Raw genomic sequence first — 25,239 nt, 5'->3', positions numbered from 1 at the left:
TAACTCCAGAGCTTGCTCTGAACCACTCCACTGTACTGTCTTCTCAGCTATGATCTGCATTCAAATCATGCCTTAGGGTTCTGCACTGGTGTGGGTGGGGGAAGAGGAGAGAGGAGGCAGGAGGAAGGGGATGGCCTAGGATGGAGCTGTCCATGGTTCTGGCCAGAAGGACGTGGAGCTGGGCAGCCTATAGGAGATGGTGCTGAGGAAGACAGCTGGGAGATAGTGCAGAAAAGGAGCCTGCTCAGACTAGAGGGAGAGAGCAGTCAGACATGGTGGTAGGTACCAACAAGGAGGAATGAGAGAGAGACTCCAAGCTTTGGCTTAAAATAAATAACCACATATACAGTAGCTGGTAAGGTAGGATTTATCCTCAGGTCTCACTTGCAGCCAGTACACCAGTATTACCTGTGTAGCTCTACTGGTTGTTAAAATCTGGAAGTACTGTTAGTGGGTGCCCTCAGTCGTGTCCAACTCTTTGTCACCCCATGGACTGTAGCCCACCCAGGCTCCTCTGTCCCTGGGATTCTCCAGGTTAGAATGCTAGACTGGGTTGCCATTTCCTTCTCCAGGGGATCTTCCCAACCCAGGGATCGAACCCGAGTCTCCTGAGGCTCTTGCATTGGCAGGCAGATTCTTTACCACTGAGCCACCTGGGAGAGACCCACTTTGTTACTAGTTAGCGGATAGTCACTGACTGAGTTCTCCACTACTGTGGCTGCTCTCCACATCTCACAACCTAACACCTGAAAGGTTAAGGCTGGCACAGTATGGGCTCTCAGGACCCAGCTCTGGCTTTAGGGCTCCCTGGTATCCATTCTCATAGGTAAGTATGCATACTGTACCAATTGTATTTTGAATACTGCCCCTGTTTGCCCCCTTTTACAGATGGGGAAAGTGAGGCTCTGACATGTTTAACCATTTGCCTCAAATTGTTCAGTTCTTAAATGGTAGAATCAGGACTTGAACTTAGTCTTCTGGGATTAAGCCTCATGTCCTTTTCCCTCCATCCCCCCTACTGTTGGCCTTATGCCTATTTACCACTTGGTATGGGGTTGCACAGAGTTGGACACGACTGAAGCAACTTAGCAGCAGTGGCAGCAGCAGCGGACAATGAGGGAGCAAGTTGAACAGGTTCTTTGGGTTGGCACAGGAGAGTTAGAAAACCCTATAGGGGTCCCAGGCAGAATGGAGCTCTTTCCTTTGAATTGTATTGCAGTCTTCCCCAGCCCCAGACAATGTTGTATCCTGGAAGCCCTTTCAGGCTGGGGGGTGTCATCAATCTCTCTCCACACCCAGCAACTTTAGAGGGCCATGGCAGCTTAAGTGAAGAGGAACTAAAAAGCCTCTTGATGAAAGTGAAAGTGGAGAGTGAAAAAGATGGCTTAAAGCTCAACATTCAGAAAACAAAGATCATGACATCTTGTCCCATCACTTCATGGGAAATAGATGGGGAAACAGTGGAAACAGTGTCAGACTTTATTTTGGGGGGCTCCAAACTCACTGCAGATGGTGATTGCAGCCATGAAATTAAAAGATGCTTACTCCTTGGAAGGAAAGTTATGACCAACCTAGATAGCATATTGAAAAGCAGAGACATTACTTTGCCAACAAAGGTCTGTCTAGTCAAGGCTATGGTTTTTCCTGTGGTCATGTATGGATGTGAGAGTTGGACGGTGAAGAAAGCTGAGCCCTGAAGAACTGATGTTTTTGAACTGTGGTGTTGGAGAAGACTCTTGAGAGTCCCTTGGACTGCGAGGAGATCCAACCAGTCCATCCTAAAGGAGACCAGTCCTGGGTGTTCACTGGAAGGAATGATGCTGAAGCTGAAACTCCAGTACTTTGGCCACCTCATGCTAAGAGTTGACTCATTGGAAAAGACTCTGATGCTGGGAGGGATTGGGGGCAGGAGGAGAAGGGGATGACAGAGGATGAGATGGCTGGATGGCATCACCAACTCGATGAACATGGGTTTGGGTGAACTCAGGGAGTTGGTGATGGACAGGGAGGCTTGGCGTGCTGCAGTCCACGGGGTTGCAAAGAGTCAGACACGACTGAGCGACTGAACTGAACTGACAGCTTAATGCAGAGAATGCTCCATGCCTGCTCCTAGATGCCCCCTTATCCATAGTCTTCTCTTCACCTCTCAGGCTGGGCTTATAAGATTTACCCTACTAATTTTGGAGGTCAGGAGCTTCTGTGGGAGGACCTACCACTTCATTTCCTTCCCCAAACGTAAATACATCTTCTGATTTCAGAAGCAACACTGGAAACTGAGTCGGAGTTGTAGGTGAAGAAAAGTGGGAGAGGGCTCTTCATGTATTGGAGCTGGGTGCTTTGCCAACTGGATAGTAGATCATCCTGGCATGTCTTTTTGTCTTTCTCCACCCTAGAGCCACAGGCAGCCTCCTTCTTGGAGAAACAAAAGAGGAGGATGTGGAGAGGAGAAAACACTTTTGACCTCTCCTGTGTGCAGCAGAGAGACTGGGAGATGCGAGGAGGTGAGGATGCACAGAAAGCTGAGTAGCAAAATTATAGGGACCTTCCACTTAGCGGGGAAGCCCTAGTGGCTCAGTGGTAAAGAACCTGTCTGCCAAAGCAGGAAACACAGGAGACGCAGGTTTGACCCCTGGGTTGGGAAGATCCCTGGAGGAGGAAATGGCAACCCACTCCAGTATTCTTGCCTGGAGAATTCCATGGACAGAGGAGTCTGGTGGGCTACAGTCCATAGGGTTGCAAAGAGTTGGGCACAACTGAGCAACTGAGCACACACCCACTTAGCAAGTGACCTTCCAGTGTGTGTGTGTATGTGTGTGTGTGTGTGTGTGTCTATCTTTGTTGACAAAGTATGCATCAAATACTTTACATAACTGACCACTCAGTCCCTATGTGGGCCTTTTGATAATTATCCCCAGGGTAAAAGATAAGGCTCAGAGAGGTCATGGGACCTGCCCAAGTTCACACAGCCAGTAAGTGGCAGTCAGTCTGCCTGATGAATTTATCTCAGATCTGTCTGATTTCTCAGCCTGAAGTCTTCTGTATTTCACGGGAGGGATATTGGGGGAAAAAGCTTAGAAAAGCTATTTTTGTGTGTGCTGAAGCCCAAATCACCAAATGTGCTTTATCTTTATCACCCTTGGCTTCTAGCCAGGAGGATTGGAGTCCTCCCATCCTCCTTCCTCCTTTTCTTCCACATCCTGGTCTTCATCCAGATACTGAATCATCATCTACCCTTGTTCACAGCCTTGAACAAAACAGCACCCACCCTGTCGTCTTTCTTGAGTCCACGAAGGAGATGGTCCCCAGGACCCAGCACCCATTGTTCCCCACAGGTTCTGGGATCCTGAAATGAGGGACTTCTGAGGCAAGCTCAGCTTCCTCTCCCCTTCTCAGTTTCATCCATTGCCACACCCCTTTCCATGCTGTTTGCTTCTTGGAGCTAAGTCCAGCTTGGGCCTTTCCCTGGGAGTCCACCATGCCGGTCAAGGTCACTCATCAGCAGAGCTCCCAGGAGGCAGGCAGAACCTTGTAGAAGAAGAGCCCATAAGGGACCAACCAAGAATTCCCTCTCACTGTCCCAAGCCCAGAAGCCACCACTGACTGGACAGACCAACTCTGGAGGGACACTTCTTCAGTGAAGAGGCACAAGGGTGTGTGGCTCCTAGAATAAGCTTTTCTAGCTCTAGTCTCCTTAGGGTTTTCTCGCTGGGATTTCTGAGGCTACCACCGAGCCTTGCCTCCAGAGTTACTGCTCCTTATTTTTTTCTGGCCTAAGAATAGACAAACAGGTCCCTTTCTCTGTTCTTCAGGTTCAGCTGAGTCAGGCTGACCATTTCAAAAAGAGCTTAAAGGAAAACAAAAAGGAAATCATTATAGAAACCACAAACAACATAGAAGTGGTAATGTCCAAAGTGCAGGTTTCCTATTCTGAGAATAATGTTAAAACCAGTGAAAAGCTCACCGAGTTCCACATTCCTTGATCCCAAGAAAACTCCAGACCTAATTGTGCTGGCATAACGTAATGGGCTCCTGGCCTGACCCTTCCTTTCAGCCTCTGGCCATGTGATCTCCCAGGCCAATTAAGGCAGCATTGTCATCTTAGTGTATCTTTTACCTTTAAACTCCAACTTTCCCAAAATGAGAGTTTATTTTCTGGGTTTACCCCTAGAGTCTCTCCCTCTAACACCCAGCCTCCAGCACTGTCCTGGGTAGTGAAGCATCTTTAATTGCCCATAAATGATCTCAGATTTTCAGCTTCAACCACCTAAGGAGTCTTCACCAAATGAGACTCTTCCCTGCAAAGGACAAACGAACAAATGAACCAGTGGGCTTCCAAAAATCCATATTATGTGAAATAATGCCTTCTTCAAACATCCACCTTCAGATCCCTTCAAAAGCGTTAGCTTTGTGCTGGGCTGGAGGAAATGCCAGGAGAAAATGCTTAGGAGACATTCCCTTCCACCTGCAAAAAGAATTCATTTGCAATGCAAGTAAGAAATAACTACTGCTTTTAAGTTAACAATTGTAATCACATAACGAAGTTCCCGGAGAGATTCTGACTCTATCACCAAGGGGTATCACAAAAGAACAGAAACGACTCCCACTGCTCCGACAAGTCCTTGGATTACCCTCCTCCGAATTTGCTCGTGATCGGGGACGTCCCAACAACTGTGTTGCAACTGGTAGAAGACAGTTACAGCCAGCCGGGAAGTTGGAGAATAAAAAATAAGGGTGAACGTTCAAGTTGGGCGGGGTCTTCGCTTTCTCTGATCCATGACTCATCCGGGTAGCCGTCGTTGCCCTGGGAAACCAGGAGACGCCGTGACTCGTGCGTCTTGTATCTATAGAAACGACAACATGGCGGCGGTGTGAGTTCTGAGCGTTGGTCCCAGCGACCCGGCGAGCTGCACGAGTGGCCAGGGAAGGTATCTGTCTTAGGAGACCGTCTCCTTTGGGAAGTCGTGACGGGGTCCCCTCAGTGTCCGTCGGAGAGCCCTGAGGTACTAAGACTTGGGTGAGATCAGCCTGGAGATCTCTTAGAGGATAGTGAAACCGCTCTAAGTATATTTTATTTCTTCTTGGCAACCCGCCACTTTTTACACTGGTCATCTTAGGAATTTTTAGGTTGGAAATTAGGCAAATAAAGGAAGCTGATGATTTTTTTTAAGGTTCTCAAGATATAGAAAAGAGACGAAAAACAACACCTCCCTTGCCCAGTGTCCTTGCAATGATTGCAGTCTTTGGAAGAGTAGCACATGCTACTGTGGAAATTATCATTGTTAGTTATAGTAACATAGGTTTGCCTAGGGCTTTTTCAAATTCTCTGTTTCTTTCAAACTTAAAGTCAATTTTGTGAAATAGGATAACCTTCATTTTACAGGTGAGGAGACTGAGGCTTGAGGAGATGGAGAAACTTGCCCATTTCAAATGAATCGGAGCAGATGCTGGAACCCTTTTCTTGCTCCAGGACCAGTGCTCACTTCCCTAAGCCCTAAGCCCTGGTCTGGACCAGCTTTCTACCCTGTTATCTCTCTTTTTTTCCTACAAATGTTGACCAGAGATTTTTTTTTCCAGAGTCCAGAGGCAGAGGCTGTTTGTAGAATGCCCTATGGTTACAGCCATTACTGAGCCAGGGAAGTACTACAAAGCCATCCAACAGCAGAAAAGTAATGGGGCCTTCCTCCCTGTCTCACCAGCTTGCATCTCTTTGATTCCATCTGAATGTTCACTTCCAATTGAAGGTAGGAGCCTTACCTGTCCTGTCTGGGCCTAGCACTGGTACATAGCAGGCATTCAGTAAATGCCTTGTGAATGAATGAATGAGTGAATGTAAGATAGTCCCCTTCGGAGGGTTTGGTTGCTATTGTTTAGTTGCTCTGTTATGTCTGACTCTTTTGTGACCCCACGGACTGTAGCCCACCAGGCTCCTCTGTCCATGAGACTTCCCAGGCAAGAATACTGGAGTGGGTTGCCATTTCCTTTTCCAGGGGTTCTTCCCAACCCAGGGATTGAACCCACATCTCCTTCTTGGCAGGCAGATTCTTTACCACTGAGCCACCAGCGAAGCCCCTAGACGGTTTGAACTTGTTGCCAATTAGGAAAAAAGTACATCAACAGAATATTTTGGTCTGGATGAATGGTGAGAAGGGTATGGGAGAGTGTCTGATGGAAGTGTGGAAATTTCTAAAGGGTGACCATACAATTGTTTCCTAAAGCAAACTATGTTATAATAAGGGGCTGAACCCCAGACTTGAAAATAAATAATTTCAGGCGAAATAAAAGATGACTCACATCTAATCATAAATTGTTATAAGGATTAAAATACATGTAAGGACTTACAACACTGCTTGGCACATAATAAGTTCTCAGTAAGTTTTCTTAGAAGTTGTTATTATTTTTGAAATTGTTATTCAAAGAGGTGGGGGAAGATACTGAGTAATCTTAAATATGCACATATGTTCAAAAAAGGAGTACATTAATGCTTTCAAATATGGTAGCCACACCAGGGTGTATGTGCAGAAGGAAGAGGGATTTGAGATGGAGCCAGAGCCAGTTTGGGACCCTTGTGTGTCCAAAGCAGGGCCAAGCACCCTTTTGAGCATTTGTTGAAAGCTGTGGACACTCTCCCTAGAAAAGAGCACATGCCCATACCCATGAAATTTGCATATAATTTGCCTATAACATTTGTATATAATTTCTAGACACAGCCTATGACTGGATCCCTCTGCTTTAGAGGTTGATTCATTTATCCTTGGATTGAATCATCATTTCAGTGAGTTCAGTTCAGTTCAGTCGCTCAGTCGTGTCCAACTCTTTGTGACCCCATGAATCGTAGCATACCAGGCCTCCCTGTCCATCACCAACTCCCAGAGTTCACTCAGACTCATGTCCATCGAGTCAGTGATGCCATCCAGCCATCTCATCCTCTGTCGTCCCCTTCTCCTCCTGCCCCCAATCCCTCCCAGCATCAGAGTCTTTTCCAATGAGTCAAATCTTCGCATGAGGTGGCCAAAGTACTGGAGTTTCAGCATTAGCATCATTCCTTCCAAAGAAGTCCCAGGGCCGATCTCCTTCAGAATGGACTGGTTGGATCTCCTCGCAGTCCAAGGGACTCTCAAGAGTCTTCTCCAACACCACAGTTCAAAAGCATCAGTTCTTCGGCGCTCAGCCTTCTTCACAGTCCAACTCTCACATCCATAAATGACCACTGGAAAAACCATAGCCTTGACTAGATAGACGGACCTTTGTTGGCAAAGTAATGTTTCTGCTTTTCAATATGCTATCTAGGTTGGTCATAACTTTTCTTCCAAGGAGTAAGCATTTTTTAATTTCATGGCTTCAGTCACCATTTGCAGTGATTTTGGAGCCCAGAAAAATAAAGTCTGACACTGTTTCCATTGTTTCCCCATCTATTTCCCATGAAGGGATGGGACCAGATGCCACGATCTTAGTTTTCTGAATGTTGAGCTTTAAGCCAACTTTTTCACTCTCCTCTTTCACTTTCATAAGAGGCTTTTTAGTTCCTCTTCACTTTCTGCCATAAGGGTGTCATCTGCATATCTGAGGTTATTGATATTTCTCCCGGCAATCTTGATTCCAGCTTGTGCTTCTTCCAGCCCAGCGTTTCTCATGATGTACTCTGCATAGAAGTTAAATAAAGCAGGGTGACAATATATAGCCTTGACATACTCCTTTTCCTATTTGGAACCAGTCTGTTGTTCCATGTCTAGTTCTAACTGTTGCTTCCTGACCTGCATATAGGTTCCTCAAGAGGCAGGTCAGGTGGTCTGGTATTCCCATCCCTTTGAGAATTTTCCACAGTTCATTGTGATCCACACAGTCAAAGGCTTTGGCTCATTTCATTGAAGGCTTCCTTTAAACCTGGATTAAAAGCAGAGACATTACTTTGCCAACAAAAGTCCGTCTAGTCAAGGCTATGGTTTTTCCAGTAGTCATGTATGGATGTGAGAGTTGGACTGTGAAGAAAGCTGAGTGCCGAAGAATTGATGCTTTTTAACTGTGGTGTTGGAAAAGATTCTTGAAAGTCCCTTGGACTGCAAGGAGATCCAACCAGTCCATCCTAAAGGAGATCAGTCCTGGGTGTTTATTGGAAGGACTGATATTGAAGCTGAAATTCCAATACTTCGGCCACGTAATGCAAAGAGCTGACTCATTTGAAAAGACCCTGATGCTGGGAAAGATTGAGGGCAGGAGGAGAAGGGGGCAACAGAGAGTGAGATGGTTGGATGGCATCACCAACTCAAAGGACATGAGTTTGAGTGAACTCCGGCAGTTGGTGATGGACAGGGAGGCCTGCGTGCTGCAATTCATGGAGTCGCAAAGAGTCGGACATGACTGAGCGACTGAACTAAACAGGTTGTGTACTGATAAGAGAAAACTCAGAAGCCCAAGAAGCCTTCAGTCTCATTTGCCTTTTCTTTGTTCCTTATTTCTCTTCTCAGAGGAGGCCAGCCATGTTCAGAGGCAACAAGTAGAGAGTAAAAGCCAGGTAAAAGCAATGCATATGCTTCAGTGACACGCGCTGGGAGCTTACTGAGAAATGCCACGTGTGGCTGTGGAGGGCAGTGCTGCGTGGGCCTCATCCCCAGTTCCCTTTTCCAAATGGCCTTTCCTGAATGGTGATCCTCTAGGCTCCCAGACGAAGCCCTGGGTCTTGTATTCAGGCTCGTTTCTCACGTGCCACTTCACACCTGTTGCCAGAGCTCGGAAGCAGGCAACTCCTCCATGATCAGTGTCCATGGTGAGTCTTCTCCATTGACGTCTCTTTCTCATGCCCCTCCTGTCTCCTTTCTGGTCTCTTTCCAGCTCCCAACTGGCAGGAACTCTTGGCTTAGCCAGAGAGCTTCCTTCGGACTTGTGTTCCCGGCACCCAGTGCTCATTGAAGCAGCCCTCAGCCTCCTCATGAGGACTAGGGACAGTGGGGACTGCACCATGAACTCCGGATCATGCCTGAGTGCCAGCACGGTGGCCTTTCCCACCATCACTGGCAGCAGCATGGCCATGAGTGCCTACAGCAGCAGCAACGCCAGTGCCTTTGTGAGGACGCCTGTGGGGCCAAGTGGGGTGGATGGGCAGCAGGGCAGCAAGGGTCGGAATCTGGGAGTACCCCTCTCTCCTGTCCCAACCCCATTACTAGAAGCTACATACACGGAGTCCCAGGCCAGCTGGAGCGGTGGCAGCTGTGAGCATGACGGTGGAGAGAAGAATGTTGGGGAGATGGGAGTTTGCGGCTGATAAGAGTAGCCTGTAGTTCTCTCTTCCTTCAAAAAGCTCTTCTGATCTTGATGCCTACCTAGGGCCTTGCATTTGTCCAGTGGGTGGATGTTGTTTGCATTTTTGCAGCTCTCAGGGTTCTTTCTGTGTGACAGCACCGGGTCAGGGTGGCCAGTGCTCATCTAGGGAGGTAACATAGGGGTCTGACTGCGTTTTGTGCAGCACGTGTCTGTCATGTGGGAGTTCTTGGGTTGCCTTAAATGTGATGGTGGTTGCATTCGCCTCCCTGTGGACCATGGTCATCTCTCCCCTGCATCTGTGCCGTTCCAGGCCAGTTTGCACACAGATTCATTCACTGCCCTTCCCCACTCTGCTCTGAGCTGGCTGAGACTAAAAGGTGGGAGGAGGGGAGAAGCCCAGGTACGTCTCTTCTTCCCTCCCTGCTTTTGACAGTGTCTCGGTCGGCATCTCGCTGTGACTCCCATCGGCACCAGACAGTGCTCTGGGTTCTGAGACCCCCACCTCTTCCCCTAACTTGTGTACAGCGGCACCTTCTTTTTAAAATTATATTAATTAGTTTATTTCTTTTTGGCTGTGCTGGGTCTTTGTTGCTGCACGTGGGCTTTCTCTAGTTGCAGTGAGCAGGGGGCTACTCTTCGTTGTGGTGCATGGGCTTCTCACTGCAGTGGTTTCTCTTATTGTGGAGCCCACGTTCTAGGTGCACGGGCTTAGCAGCTGCGGCACCCGGGCTTAGCTGCTCCAGCACCCGGGCTTAGCTGCTCCTCAACATGTGGGATCTTCGTAACCCAGGGATCAAACCCATGCCCACTGCTTTGGCAGGCTGATTCTCAACCACTGGACCACCAGGGAAGTCGCTGGTGGCAGCTTCTTGATGTTGTTAACTTTGAGGTTACTTCACTAGCCCCTCCTTGTGCATTGAATCCTTATTTTAAACACCCAGAGGGGCTTCTGTTTTTCTGGTTGGACTCTGATCGATGCATCAGCTGATGTTTATAATAAATGACCCTCGGCCACCCATGTCACCTTTCCTCCGTGGGCAGTTCGGGCCATCTGACATTCTGTATATTTTGAAACAGATGTAAGCTCCAAGAGAGAAAGGATTCGATGGTCTCGTTCACTATTATAGGCCTGGCACTAACCTCTACAGTGTCTGGCGCATCATAGGTAGTGAAGCACATATCTTTTAAACACATACATTTATCCTCTGTTGTTGCTGAGCCGTTAAGTCATATCCCCATGGACTGCGGCACACCAGGCCCCCCTTATATAATGATATAAAAACAACCCTTGGTCAAAGCTAAAGGAAAATGGCAGTGAATGTACATTCACTGCAATGAATGGTAGGAAGAGACACCTGGTTCCTCCTCCCTCCATCTCGCTGCCCCAGAAGTTGTCCATTCCCCCCGCTCCTCAGATAGTTAAGAGTTAGGGATCAGCCGGTGAAAAGATTTGCTGTTATAGACAGGGAGTGTTGGCACAGTAAACCTCTAGCATCCTTAGGAGCAGTGCTTGGAGAGGCCTCAAAGCCAAGGCATCGGGTGTGGGTTGTCCCCAGGCAAGTTGGCTCTGTCCTTTGCTCCACCAGCTAGGTGAGGGATGGGAGAGGGAATGGTGGAATATCCCTGTGCCCTGGAGAAGTTCCAGTGAGGGACGTCTTAGAGAAGTTCTCTACAGGCTTCTGTAGAGAAGGGGTAGGATGGGGAGGTTGAGAAGGCAGCATCTGAATAGAGCAGTGTCTGAGGGCACACGGGGGACAGAACAGGCCAGCTAAGGCTGCTGAGTGTGCTGGGCTAAGGGGCTGATAGAGCGGTCCAGGGACAGCTTCAGGGGCAGTATCTCAGTGAATCTAGTTGGAAAACCATTCGAATGACCTCAGAAGAGGTAATATCAGATTCCAGGGCCTCCCTGCCTCTCACCTTCTCTCTCCAGACCATCCCCCATGGGGCAAGAAGAGATGTAATTCGTTACCTTCTGGAGGTGGGGTGATCCTAGCCCATTCTCTGGGTCTTTGAATTCTTCTCTCCTTTCTCCCTGCCAACCGGACAGCCTGCCAGCTCCATGGACGCTCAGTTGTGCTTCCCAAAGAAGCAGGACAAAGTGAAGAAGAGGGTCATCTGGGACATTGAGGTGGCTGAGGAGCTACAGTGGAAAGGCTGGGTGTTGGGGAAGGAGATCACCAAAAACCTGGTTCTGAAAAATCTCTCCTTGAAAATCCAGAAGATAAAATACAGGTACCAGTATGAGGGATCAGAGACTTAAGTCCCGGAGCCCTGAACCCCCTAAAGCATCCACTTTAAAAAATAAGTCACACAAAACCAAAAGAGTGTGTAGGACATGTATAGTTTGAACAGTTGTTGAAAGTGGGACCCGTGTGACCAGGTTAATTAATGGAGTAATAACAGTGTCTGAAACTCACCTTCTCTCATCATGTGTCCCCCCAGCCTTGGAACACCTTCCCTACTGGTAAAGGTAACCACTGTTCTGACTTTCATGAGAATGATTTTCTTGTTTTTCTCCAAAGGGTTTGCCACTTACGTTTGCCTCCCTAAATGCTATAGTTTGTTTACCTTCTTATGAACTTTACGTAAGTGGGATAACACGATACACTTTTGTTGTTGTTGTTGTTCACTCACTAAGTCATGTCTGATTCTTTGCAACCCCATGGACTGCAGCGTGCCAGGCTTCCCCATCCTTCACTGTCTCACAGATGCTCAAACTCATGTCCGTTGAGTTGATGATGCCTTCCAACCACCTCATTCTCTGTCACCCCCTTCTCCTCCTGTCTTCAGTCTTTCCCACCATCAGGGTCTTTTCCAGTGATTCAGCTCTTCACATCAGGTGGCCAAAGTATTGGAGCTTCAGCTTTAACGTCAGTCCTTCCAATGAATATTCAGGATTGAAATCTTTAGGATTAACTGGTTTGATCTCCTTGCTGTCCAAGGGACTCTCAAGAGTTTTCTCCAGCACCACAGTTCAGAAGCGTCAGTTCTTCAGCGCTCAGCCTTCTTTATGGTCCAACTCTCACATCCATGCATGACTACTGGAAAATCCACAGTTTTGACTCTATGGAGCTTTGTTGGCAAAGTGATGTCTCTGCTTTTTAGTATGCCGTCTAGGTTGGTCATAGCTCAGTTATGTTCATAAGACTCGTCCACACGCATGCGTAGTTTATCCTCTTTCATCACAGAGTTATAGTTCAACGTATGCTTCTGTGTGCTTATGCATTCTTCTGCTGAGGGGCATTTTGGTGGTTTCAAGTTTGAGACTGTTATCAACATTGTTCAGCTATTGCACAAGTTCAAGTTTTTCTAGGGTAGATACAAAGGGATAGAACTACTGTGACTTAGAACATGTACACGTTTGCTTCTCACAGGTGTTTGTACATGTTTGCCAAACTCGTTTCCAAAGTACTTATATCCATTTATATTCCCACCAGCCACATATGAGTATTCCCATTCCTCTTTAACTTTACCAACAATTGGTATTGTTTAGACTTAAATTTTTTGCCAATAATGCTAATTTGTTGTAGATTTAATTTTCATTTCTCTGATTACTATTACAATTAAGTGTTTTTTTCCTGTGTTATTGGCCATTTCATTTGTGAAATTCCTGTTTAAGTCTGTGTCCATTTTTCTGTTAGATTATCTTTTTTCGTTTTTCAAAAAGAATTAAAATGTAGCTGATTTGCAATATTATTTTAATTTCATCTGTATAGCATAATGATTCAGTACTTTAATAGATTATACTCCCTTAAAAGTTATTACAAGATAATGGCTATCATTTCCTGTGCTATGCAGGATATCCTTGTTGCCTAACTATTTTATTTTATTAGTTTAAGTTTAGGTTTGTTTATTTATTCTATTTTTGGCTGTGCTGGGTCTTTGTTGCTTTGCATGGGCTTTCTCTAGTTGCGTCGAGCGGGGTCTGCTCTTAGTTGCAGTGCTTGGGATTCTCATTGCAGTGGCTTCTCTTGCTGTGGAGTGCAGGCTCTAGGCACGTGGGCGCAGTAGTTGCAGCTCGAGGATTCTCGAGTGCGGACTCAGTAGTTGTGGCACAGGGGCTTAGCTGCTCCTCGGCATGTGGAATCTTTCCAGAGCAGGGATGGAACCTGTGTCCCCTGCATTGGCAGGCAGATTCTTATCCACTATGTCACCAGGGAAGTCCCGCTTATCTATTTTAAATTTGGTAGTTTGTTTCTCTTAACCCCATACTCCTATCTTCATCTTGCCCCTTCCCACTTCCCTCTCCCCACTGGTAACAACTACTTTGTTTTCTGAATCTTTGAGTCTGTTTCTGCTTTGCTATAAACACTGGTTTGTTTTAGATTTCACATACAAGTGATATCATGTAGTATATGTCTTTGTCTGACTTACTTCACTAATCATAATATTCTCTAGGTCCACCCATGTTATGGATTTCATTATTTTTTGCGGCTGGGTAATATTCCATTGTGAGTGTGTGTGTGTGTATGTGTGTATGCCACATCTTCTTGACCCATTGATGGTTGATGGTCTGTTGATGGTTGCTTGGGGTGCTCCAGTATCTTGGCTATTGTAAATAGTGCTGCTATGAACATTGGGGTACGTGTATCTTTTCCAATTAGTATTTTTCTTTTTTTCTTTTCTGGACATATGCAGAGGAGTGGAATCGCTAGATCATATGGTAGTCCTAGTTTTAGTTTTTTTGGAACCTCCATACTGTTTTCCAGGATGGCAGACCAATTAACATTCCCACCAATAGTATACCAGGGTCCCCTTTTCTCCACATCCTCGCCAACGTTTATTTGTAGACTTCTTGATAATAGTGCAAGGTGATATCTCATTGTTATGATTTGCATTTCTCTAATAATTAGCAATGTTGAGCATCTTTTCATGTACCTGTTACCTATCTTTACATGTTCTTTGTAGATTGTCTTTTTTTAATAAATGTTCTTATTAAAGATACTAATTCTTTATCAGTTATGTGCTGTGAATATCTTCTCCCACCTTGTGATTTGTCTTTTCTTCTATCATGTATTCTGAAGAAAAGGCATTCTTAATTTCAAAGGAATCGAATGTACCAATATATTTTCTTTTATGGTAGATATTTGCAAGTTCTTCTCTACCCTTATCTAGTTCATGAAGATTTTCTCCTATAGTATCTTCTAAAGACATTATAATTTTGCCTTTCATATTTGTCTTTTATCTACATGGAATTGATTTTTGTGAATGGTTCGAAGTAGGGATCCAATGACTTTTTTCCCCTCAAATCAATGTCCAGTTGTCCCAGCACCATTTATTGAAAATTTGATACTTTGCCTTATGATCTCCCTACCACTGATGTTTATCAAGTGTCCATACATGTAGGAACCATTTCTGAACCCTGTTTTGTTCCCTTGCTGTATTCGTCTCTCACTGGGCCAATAAATATCATCCTGAATTGATTATTAAAGCTTATAAGTCTTAATTATCTTGTAGTGTAAGCTGCATTGTTAGTCAGCTTATAATTAAATTAACTGTGAATCATTTTAGCGGCCTGTGAAGTGGTAACTAGTCCATTTTGTGGTCTTTTGACACACTGTTTTTATAATTCGCATCATTGGCCAATTAGTTGATATTTAAAATCCTTTGACGATTTCTCTGTGGTTTCATGCTTGATTTCTTTCCAAATATTTGTAAAAGAACAGTTCTGTATGTTTTCCTTGCTGTTGGAGTTCTCTGACGGTGTGTTTCATCATTGGTTTTGATTTCCTGTCTCATCCTGTTGTCTTCTTAGTCGTCGTCAATCCAGACCGCCCCCCCCCAGCCCCCGAGGCTGTAGTTTACCCATCCATCTCCCCTCCCCCGTCCCCCACTTGCTCTGGTCATAGCGGTGCTGTGGTCCACAGCGTGTGTCCCCTTAGTCGGGTTTGTGCTTTGTCTTCATGTCTCATTAAATGGTGTTTTTCCCCCATAGCAGTAAGTTGAATTGGTATATCACTATGCAGTTATAGGAGAAGGCAATGGCAACCACTCCAGTACTCTTGCCTGGAAAATCCCATGGACAGAGGAACCTGGTAGGCTGCAGTCCATGGGGTTGCACAGAGTCAGACACGACTGAAGCAACTTAGCAGCAGCAGCAGTAAGTCCTCCAACTTCATTCTTACTCAAGATTGTCTTGGCTCTCATTGGACCTTTTAACTTTCATAAATATCTTCAAATCAACTTAAATACATACAAGTAGACAACTTTTTGGAGAAGGCAATGGCAATCCACTCCAGTACTCTTGCCTGGAAAATCCCATGGGCAGAGGAGCCTGGTAGGCTGCAGTCCATGGGGTCGCTAAGAGTTGGACATGACTGAGCGACTTCACTTTCACTTTTCACTTTCATGCATTTGGAGAAGGAAATGGCAAACCACTCCAGTGTTCTTGCCTGGAGAATCCCAGGGACAGGGGACCCTGGTGGGCTGCCATCTATGGGGTCACACAGAGTCCGACACGACTGAAGCGACCTAACAGCAGCAGCAGCAGACAATTTTTTAAGATTTTGTTTAGGATTTAGTTGAACATATAGATCAATTTAGGCTTTCCAGGTGGCTCAGTGGGGTAAAGAGTCCTCCTGCAATGCAGGAGACACAAGAGACACAGGTTTGATTCCTGGGTCGGGAAGATCCCCTGGAGGAGGGCATTGGCAACCCACTCCAGTATTCTTGCCTGGAGAATCCCATGGACAAGAGGAGCCTACAGTCTATAGGGTCAAAGAGCTGGACATGACTGAAGTGACTGAGCACACGGGCATACACACATAGATCAGTTTGGGGAGAATCAACACAAATTGAGTCTTTCATGAACATGGTGCCTCTTTATATTTCTTTAGGTCTTCTTTCATATCTTTCAATAAAATGTAACATTCTCTCCATAGATGTCTTACACATCTTTAGTTAGATTTATACCTAAGTGTTTTAAATTTTTAATGATGCTGAATATGATATCTTTTAAAATTGTTTTATTCTTCTACTTATTGCTGGTTTTTTAGAAAGTCATTTTTTAAAAATATAGATGTTTTGTCCACACCGTTGTGCCCAGCAACCTTGACAAACTTTCTCGTTAATTCTAATGATGTGTTTGTTAATTCTGTTTTCCGTGTACATGTTCATATCTTAAATGAAAATGGCATTTTTTCCCTTCCTTTCCAATCCTGTATCTTTTCTTTGTCTTTCCTTCCTGCACTATTGAAAAGGAAAGTGCTGAACAGAAGTGGTTCTAGAAGGCATCCTTGTTTTGCTCATGATCTCAACGTGAAAGATTCCAGTGTTTCACCATTAATTTGCATGTTTCCTGGAGTTGTTTTTTTTTCTTCTTTTTTTAGACTTTATCAGGTTAAGGAAGTTCCCTTCTATTCCTAGGTTGCTGAGAGTTTTTGTCATAAACATATGTTGAAGTTGATTTAATGTTTTTCTTTATTGAGATGGTCATTTGTTTTTTTCTCTCTTAATTTGTGAATACAGTGAATTACATTAAATGATTTTTAATTTTCTTTTTTTTTGACTGTACCACAGGGCATGTGGGATCTAACCTGCACCCCCTGCAGTGGAAATTTGGAGTGTTAACCACTGAACTGCCAGAGAAATCCCCTGATTTTTAAAGAAGTTAATTAATTCTTTTTTGGCTGTGCTGGGTCTTTGTTGCTGCGCATGCACTTTCTGTGAGCGGGAGGCTCCTCTGGTTGCAGTGTGCGGGCTCTGGGGCGCAGAGGATTCAGTCATTGTGGCCCACAGGCTTAGCTGCCCCGAGGCATGTGGAATCTTCCCAAACCAGGGATTGAACCCACGTCCCCTGCATTGGCAGGAAGATTACCAACCACTGGATCATCAGGAAAATCCATCCCCGCTTTTTTTTTTTTAATGTTAAACCAGTGGTGTATTCCTAGAATAAGCCCCGCTTGTTCATGATTGAGTGTTCTTTCTATACTCATTGCTAAATTGTTTTTGCCAATATTTTGTTTATGGCTGGTACTGGCCTGTAATTTTCCTTTCTTCTCATAACTGTCAGGTTTTGATAACAACATTATGATAGACTCACAGAGTATTTTGGGGAGGGTTTCCTTGTTCTCTCTTGTTGGGAAGACAAGGCTAGAATTATCAAGTGCTCCATACTACTTGCTGCGAAGCCATCTGGCCTGGTCTTTTCTTTGTGGCATGATTCTTTGACTATTTATTCAATTTTTTGGATAATTTTAGGTTAGGGTGGCCACAAAATGTATAATTTTTGAGTCACTTTTGGTCAATTATACATTCCTAGAAATGTGTTTATTTTATCTGAACTTACTGGTATAGAGTTTTTGGCAGTATTGTCTTTGTCTCTTTTTTTTAAGTAATTCTGTTTATTTATTTATGCACTTTTGGCTGTGCTGGGTCTTTGTTGCTGCGCGGGCCTTTCTCCGGTTGTGGCGGGCAGGCGTCACTCTAGTTGTGGTGCGCGGGCTTCCCTCGCAGCAGCCTCTCTCGCTGCAGAGCGTGGGCTCAGCAGTTGTGGTGCGCGGCCTTCGTTGCCCCACAGCATGTGGGATCTCCCCAGGCCAGGGATGGAACCCGCGTCCCCTGCATTGGCAGGTGGTTCCTTAACCGCTGGACCACCAGGGAAGTCCACTCCTATATCTTTCCCTTCAGCACTCTGACATCCTGGAGTGAAGGTTTGTGAAAAAAGGGGTGGCATGCAAGAGACAATTCCTACTGGGGCATAACCCCTGTGTTTCCCCTTCCACAGTCCCACCAGCTGCTTAGCTTACCAGGGTCTCCCCTAATCCTTCTGCCTCTTCTAGTTTTCTGATCCCGAAGTGTTTATTCCTTGGCTCCCTCCCACAGGCCCCCCAAAACCAAGTTCTTCTTCACGGTCGTCCCCCAGCCCATCTTCCTGAGCCCAGGCCTAACCCTCTCACTCCCCGTCATCTTCCGCCCTCTGGAGAAGGTAAGGCCTGCCGTGGCGAGTGAAGGACAGGGAGGGACATGGGCACAGTGACCTCGGAGCAGGGGGCCAGGCCAGAGGAGTGAGGAGCACCCGAAACCCAACCACCACACCCACATCCACACCCACACCCTACCACTTGGAGCCAAAACTCATTAGACAGAAGGGGCTTCCAGTTGGATGTGTGGGGTGGGGAGGGTGGGGCAGCAGGGAAAGTGGTGCTACTCTGTCAGCCGTCAGAAAGCCCTGTATTCCTTGGCTTCTTCCTGCTCTTAAAATATTCTCCCAAAACTTTGCCCCATATCTCTGAGACCAAGATGGCGCTAGAGCTCAAGGAACTGACCTTGTCTTCAGAGACTGAGATGGAGGAGGGCCGTGGCCCAGCCCAGCCCTCCACGGTTATGTTGGGGGGATGGCCAGGGCCAGGGTGAGGTGGGTACCACCCGGGTACCACTGATCAGTCACTGCCTCTGCCTCTCCCCACTGCTGCCCCCACACACCGCAGAAGGAGTACGTGGACCACCTGTGGCTTGAGAAAGCAGAGGGGATGTTCTGTGTGGACCTGAGAGCCACCCTGCCCTGCCACAGTCTGATCTGCCCACCGTCCCTGCAGTTGCCCATGTGCGCCATGGGGGACATGGCTGAGGCCTGGTTCTGCCTGGAAAATGTGGGGTGAGGGCAGAGGCTGAGGCTTGGAGGTGGGAAGCGCGACAACTGGGAGGAGGATTCCTGGGAGCAGGAGAGACCGGCATGTGGGATGTGGGAGTAAAGGGGGCATCTCCACCTTTCTGAAGCAGGGGCAGTGGTCAGAGGGGGCAAAGTGGCTCTGATCTGCATCCCCCCTCCCCTGCGCCCCACCCCCAGGGACCTGCCTACCTTCTTCACCTGGGAGTCCCCCAGCCCATTCCAGATGCTGCCGCCCATGGGGCTGCTGGAACCAGGCCAGGCCTGCCGGGTCAAGGTGACCTTCCAGCCCCCAATGGCTGTCATCTATGAAGCCCAGGCCACGTGCTGGTATGGGGAGGGCAGCAAGCAGAAGAGCAGCATCCAGCTGCAGGCTGTGGGTGAGGCCCGACCTCTCACCCATCCCCAGAGCCCTCCGCTGCACCTCCCTGGGAAACAAAGCCTCCAGTGTGCTCCCCCCACCCCCGCCCTGGCCTGGCCCCCAGGGGACCTCCATCAGCCTCCCGCCCTTCGCCGAGCCCCACAGGCTTTGTCATCTCTTTGTTTCCCTTGGTGCCGCAGACCAGTGTTCCCCTGGGGACCCATGTCTTCCTTGAAGGGGCTATTCAGTTTGGGGCCACAGAGGCCCTGGTGGGTTTCTCCCCAAGGGTGTCCACTCTCTGCCCAGCCAAATGCGCCCAGCTGCTGGTGAGCATAAAGCAGAGGCGCCCGGAGGACCAGGATGCCGAAGGCTTCCAGAAAGTGCTGCACTTTGGCTCTGTTGCTGTGGGCTGCACCGCCGAGAGGCAGATCAAGCTGTATAACCCGTCGGCAGTATGTGTCCTGTGCCCGTGGAGGGAAGTGGGGGCAGGGCTCAGGGACCACAGCCCCGGGTGTGCCTAATACCCACCCCTGTACAGAATGTTGCAAGCCTTGCATACCTATGCCTGTTGATACACTCATGTCAGCAGGGGTCCCCCCATCATCACAGCTGGGGGCTGGGCTGGACTATCCCTTGACTTCCCCCCAGAACAACCCCAAGAGCAGCCCTCAGGTGTCCTGATGCCAGGACCACTGCTAGCCTTCGTGGTACCTTTGGGACAAGGCAGAGGTACCCACTCTGGGCAGTCCCAGTGCAGGGCACAAGGCTCAGCCCCTTCCCTCCTCTGGGCCAAGGCAGCCTTGCTCCACAATCAAGCTGGTGACTGAGGCAGAGGCAGGGCTTCAGCTGGGCACCTTAGTGATGACGGACCACCTCACCCTGTAACCGGACCCTTCCTGGCCCCGCAGGTGAGCGCCCCCTTCAGGATCGAAGTGGCCCCAGACATGCTGGTCAAAGACCAGGCCTTCTCGTGCCCCACGGCCCATGGCATCGTGGCCCCCGGAGAGAAGAAATTCGTGTCGGTGTTCTTCCGCCCTGAGACCTTGGACGTCAGGACCATGGACTACTTGTCCATCGTGCCCTCTGGCTGTGCCTCCCAGACCCTGCTCAAAGTCGTTGGTTTCTCTAGAGGTACTGGCAGTCCCAGGTCACTGCACTGCCTCCAGAGACAGGAGCAGCCCCTGCTTACAACTGACAAGCGGCTGCTGCTAGACGCCTGGGGCCTCCTTACCCTCAGCCTGGGTGTCTGCTGCCCCCTGGTGGGCTCAGCTAGGAATCAGTTAAGGTCACCTGGAGATACTGTTCCCATATTCACTCCCCGACTCCCAACCCCCGACCCCCAACCGCCGCCCCTGTACTACCCAACCTGGTGGTCTGCGCAGGCCGCAGGCCGCTGGGGCGCCAAGCCTTTCCAACCCAATCTTCTGTCTCCAGGCAGCACCACCTCCCATCCGTGGGACCCTTGGAGACCACCCAGGTGGCCAGGCCCACTCACAGCGACCCCCCCACCCCCGCCTCCTCCACCCAGGTCCTGCCCTGTCGCTGCAGCACCACTGCGTCGACTTCAGCTGGGTCAACCTCGGGACCCGCTCAGAGCAGTCCCTGTGGATGGAGAACAAGTCGGACTGCACGGCCTGCTTCCACTTTGACATCGACTGTCAGGAGAGCGTCTTCAGCATCAGACCTGCCTTTGGGACCCTGGTGGGCAAGGCCCGCATGACCCTGTGCTGTGTCTTCCAGCCCACTCAACCCATCATCTACTGGCGGCGGGTGGCCTGTCTCATCCACCACCAGGTGAGCTGTTGGGGAGGGGCGAGGCCGGGCTCCCCTAGGAGATGGAGGGGCCAATCCGAGGCCCAGTCGTGAGGACAGGGCTTGGTGCTCAGTCACCTGTTTTCTGGAACTTGCAGGATTTTCTCCTCCAGGGCCCCCAGCCTGGCTTTCGGAGCCAGAGGTTGGCTAGGGGCATGCAGAGGCTCGCTTCGAGCCAGGTGGGCGGGCCAGTCTTGCTCTCACTGCTGCCAGCCCGGGACTTTGGCCCTCACCCCACACAGCACGTGCAGAGCAGAGAGCCTTGAGGTGACAACCCCACCCAGGCCCCCGGACCAGGTGGTACTCACTGTGCCCTGACGAAGCCGGTCTCTGGCCAGGGTGGCGAGTGGAGGCTGAAATCTAGCCTCACACAGACACAATGTTGTAGGACCCACTGTTCCTGGACCTGATTGGGACATGCCACTCGGAGAGCACCAAGCCAGCCATCCTCCGACCTCAGCATCTCACATGGTACCGCACGCACCTGGCACGGGGCCTGACGCTCTACCCGCCTGACATCCTGGGCATCATGCTGAGGGAGAGGAAGCTGGAGCAGGATAAGAACGGCGCCCTGATGCTCCCCATCGAGGTTCGATGTGTCCCTCTGGGACCCCAGGGAGCCGTCCACCCTCCCAGGTTCACACCCCCCCCTTCTCTAGCAATCCTTGGGCAGTCCCGTGCTCCGCAGTGCCTTGGGCATCGTTCGTAGTTGGGGGGTGTGACATGTGCGGAGCTCTCGTAGCCTTTTCCAGAAAGGGGCACAGAGATGAGGGGCAGCGGCCGGAGAACCGGTCCCCACCCACCCATCTCTCCCCACGCAGGACTCGGAGGACATACCGGCCCCGCAGTATCCCCTCATCCCCCCGATGACTGAGTACTTCTTCGACGGCACCAATGACGTGGCCATCTTTCCCCCGCCCGTCAGCATTGAGCCCGTCGAGGTGGATTTCGGTGCCTGCCCCAGGCCCGAGGACCCCAGCCCCGTCCCCCTGTGCCTGATGAACCACACCAACGGCAAGATCACCGTGGCCTGGACACGCAGGGCTGACTGCCCCTTCTGGGTGACCCCAAACACCTGCGACGTTCCCCCTCTCAAGTCCACAGCCCTGCGCCTGCACTTCCAGCCGCCTCACCCCAACGGCCTGTATGCCGTGGAGCTTGAAGCCTTTGCCGTCTATAAGGTGTGTGTGGGCAGACAGGACAGGGGAAGGTGGATTCTCTGCCCTGGAGCCTGAACGGCAGGGTGCGGGGTCGGAGGGGAGGAGGGGGTGAGGTAGGACCCGTCCTCTCTGTGCCGGGCTCTGCTCCCTCCTTTCCTTGTCCCCTTGGCTGGACTTTGGCCTTGGTGGTCTGTCTTTCTCCCAGGTTCATGGCCTGCCTTGGCTGAGAGGCTTCTTGGCCCAGCTGATTATGTCTCCCTCTCGTGTGCCTCCCACCCTCTCTGGAGGGAGAACTCTGGGGCTCAAGCCCTTTGGGAAATTCTGGTGCACGTAGTTTCCTGGGCCTCCTGGCTGGGGGGCTCCTGACCTCTCGCTAGTCCTTGAGGTAGGAACTGGTCCTTCTGGAAGAGCTGAGGGCAGGAACTAGGCCCCGGGGGGACAGACCCTGGGGCACCCAGTAATTACGTGCATGTAGGAAGGGGCTTCTTGTCCATCTTCCCTTGACCAGGTGGTCAGTCCAGCCTCTCAGCCCCGGATATGTCGCTCCCTTCACATTTCCAATCCGTCCTCCCCTTTCCCTCCTTCTCTGCTCTGCCCACCTTGCTGTTCTTGCCCAGTGGGCGAGTGCTGGGGCTCAGGGAAGAGCAGAGCTGTGCAGTCAAGATCAGAGTCCCTTACCAGCTCTGTGACCTTGGGCTCCTCCCTTAATGTATAGACCCCTGAGCTGTCTTTTCATCTATAAACTTGGGAGCATATCCAAACCTTTGAGAAGTTTTTCCAAAGCTGAGTCTTTAGTTGCCTCTGTTCTAATATGTTGGCTGTGCAGAAACTCAAAAGTTTGTAGGAATGAGGCTGTGGACATCTGGCTTGGCTGAGCTCATCAGACTTTTAGGCTACATCTTGCAGTCATAAGCTGTCCGATATGCCAACCACTAGCCACGTGTGGCCACTGAGCACTTGAACTGTGTCTAGTCCAAACAGACATGCTGTAAAGGGAAGAGACACACTGATTTCTAGGACTTAGCACAGAAAGTATGCAAAATGCCTCCTGCCTCATGTATATATGCACTGTATATGGTGATGCCATCATGTGCATGCGTGCGTGCTCAGTCACTTCAGTTGTGTCTGACTCTTTCTGACCCCATGGACTGTATTCCACCAGGCTCCTCTCTCCACGGGATTCTCCAGGCGAGAATCCTGGTGGGTTGCCATGCTCTCCTCCAGGGGATCTTCCCAACCCAGGGATTGAACTCACATCTGCCTGCTTCTCCTGGATTGCAGGTGGATTCTTTACACACTGAGCCACCTGGGAAGCCCAATGCCATCGTCTATATGCATCATAAACATATATGTATGTATATATATATGTATATGATGGCATCACCAATGCAATGAACTTGGGCAAACTTCGGGAGATGGCGAGGGACAGGAAGACCTGGAGTGCTACAGTCTAGGGGGTTGAAAAAAGTCGGACATGACTGAGCAACTGAACAAGAATACATACACACGCAGATATATATGGGCTTCCAAAGCGCTGCTAGTGGTAAAGAACCTGCCTGCCAGGGTAGGAGACATAGAGAGGTGGGTTCATTCCCTGAGTCAGAAAGATTGCCCTGAAGGAGGAAATGGCAACCCACTCTAGTATTCTTGCCTGAAAAATCCCATGGACAAAGGAGCATGGTGGGCTACAGTCCTGGGGTCTCAAAGAGTCCAACACGACTGAGTGACTAAGCATGCACACACATATATATGTATGCTTAGTCACTCAGTCGTGTTGGACTCTTTGAGACCCCAGGACTGTGGCTCACCATGCTCCTTTGTCCATGGGATTTGTATATGTATGTGTATATATCGGAGAAGGCAATGGCACCCCACTCCATTTCTCTTGCCTGGAAAATCCCATGGACAGAGGAGCCTGGTGGGCTACAGTCCATGGGGTCGCTAAGAGTCAGACACGACTGAGCGACTTCACTTTCACTTTTCACTTTCATGCATTGGAGAAGGAAATGGCAACCCACTCCAGTGTTCTTGCCTGGAGAATCCCAGGGACAGGGGAGCCTGGTGGGCTGCCGTGTCTGTGGTCGCACAGAGTCGGACACGACTGAAGTGACTTAGCAGCAGCAGCAGCATGTGCGTATATATATATATATATACACATATATATATACACACACATACATATGTAATGTTGAAACAATACAATTTTGGATCTACTCAGTTAAATAAAATATACTGTTGAAATAAATTTTACATGTTTTGCCTTGTCGATGTGGCTACTAGAACATTTAAAACGATGTTTGCGGCTCGCACTTGCGGCTTGCATTCTGTTTCTATTGGCCAGTGCTCTCTGGGCACATTCCTGCAGGATGAATGCTGCTTTCACTTCCCAGCCCCACCCTCGTCCTGCTGGGAGGATTAGAGAGCGTGTCTGCTGACTGCTTGGTGCTGCGTGTTCAGTGCGGGTCCTGGCGCACAGCAGGAAGGGCTGCTATGGCTGTGGTTCCCCCACTGTCTTCCCAGGGGGCCCCGTCCCCCTGGGCCCCATGTAGGGTTCCTGCAGTACAGGGGGCAGGCTGGGGTGCCCCACCAGGTCAGACACTGTGGTCATGGGTATGGTTGTCCCACAGGTCCTGCGAAGCTACAACAACATCGAAGAGGACTGCACTGTGTGCCCGTCCTGGTGCTTGACGCTCCGGGCGCAAGGCCACAGTTACTGCCCTGGCTTGGAGCACCACATCCCTCAGTACACCCTGCACGCCCCCAAGGTGAGCGTGGCCCCAGCCGCAGCAGGAGGTGGGACAGAGGGCTTGGCTCTGCCGTCAGATCCCTCTCCCATCTCTGGTGGCCTCAGAAGCACTTCAGTGCTCTCCCTGGCCTTCCCAACCTCCCCACCATCAGCCCCTGGGGCTCTGCACCCCTGCACCCATCCTGAAGGACTGTCTCCTGGACCACTGCAGTGGCACTGTGAAGAGTCTGGGGCTTGGACCACTGGCTCTGGCCTGCTCCATCTGAAATAGTTCCCCGGCCCTCTCAGGCTCAGCCTT

The 25,239-nt window shown here is 49.2% G+C and overlaps 1 protein-coding gene across 9 annotated transcripts in view; it reads left to right on the top strand.

Moving 5' to 3' along the window:
* The first annotated feature begins 4,819 nt into the window (after positions 1-4,819).
* CFAP65 (cilia and flagella associated protein 65) overlaps positions 4,820-25,239 on the top strand; it is a 41,652-nt gene continuing 21,232 nt past the window's right edge. For 5 of the 9 annotated variants that reach the window (XM_059879037.1, XM_059879034.1, XM_059879040.1 and 2 more), the window contains exons 1-14: positions 4,820-4,925; positions 5,575-5,741; positions 8,463-8,509; positions 8,827-9,058; positions 11,303-11,487; positions 18,079-18,181; positions 18,684-18,850; positions 19,043-19,242; positions 19,530-19,675; positions 20,132-20,354; positions 20,752-21,017; positions 21,424-21,624; positions 21,857-22,216; positions 24,823-24,960. In XM_059879037.1, the coding sequence (XP_059735020.1) occupies positions 8,924-9,058; positions 11,303-11,487; positions 18,079-18,181; positions 18,684-18,850; positions 19,043-19,242; positions 19,530-19,675; positions 20,132-20,354; positions 20,752-21,017; positions 21,424-21,624; positions 21,857-22,216; positions 24,823-24,960 (2,124 nt within the window). In that variant the 5' untranslated portion in view covers positions 4,820-4,925; positions 5,575-5,741; positions 8,463-8,509; positions 8,827-8,923. Of the gene's footprint in view, positions 5,001-5,574; positions 5,742-8,462; positions 8,510-8,651; positions 8,762-8,826; positions 9,059-11,302; positions 11,488-18,078; positions 18,182-18,683; positions 18,851-19,042; positions 19,243-19,529; positions 19,676-20,131; positions 20,355-20,751; positions 21,018-21,423; positions 21,672-21,856; positions 22,217-24,822; positions 24,961-25,239 lie in introns of all 9 variants that reach the window. The other 4 variants (XM_059879030.1, XM_059879038.1, XM_024981612.2 and 1 more) reach the window with 4 other exon arrangements.

Source organism: Bos taurus, chromosome 2 (assembly GCF_002263795.3).
Source record: "Bos taurus isolate L1 Dominette 01449 registration number 42190680 breed Hereford chromosome 2, ARS-UCD2.0, whole genome shotgun sequence".
Classification (NCBI taxonomy): Eukaryota; Metazoa; Chordata; class Mammalia; order Artiodactyla; family Bovidae; genus Bos; species Bos taurus.
This window is presented reverse-complemented; position numbering and strand designations above follow the sequence as displayed.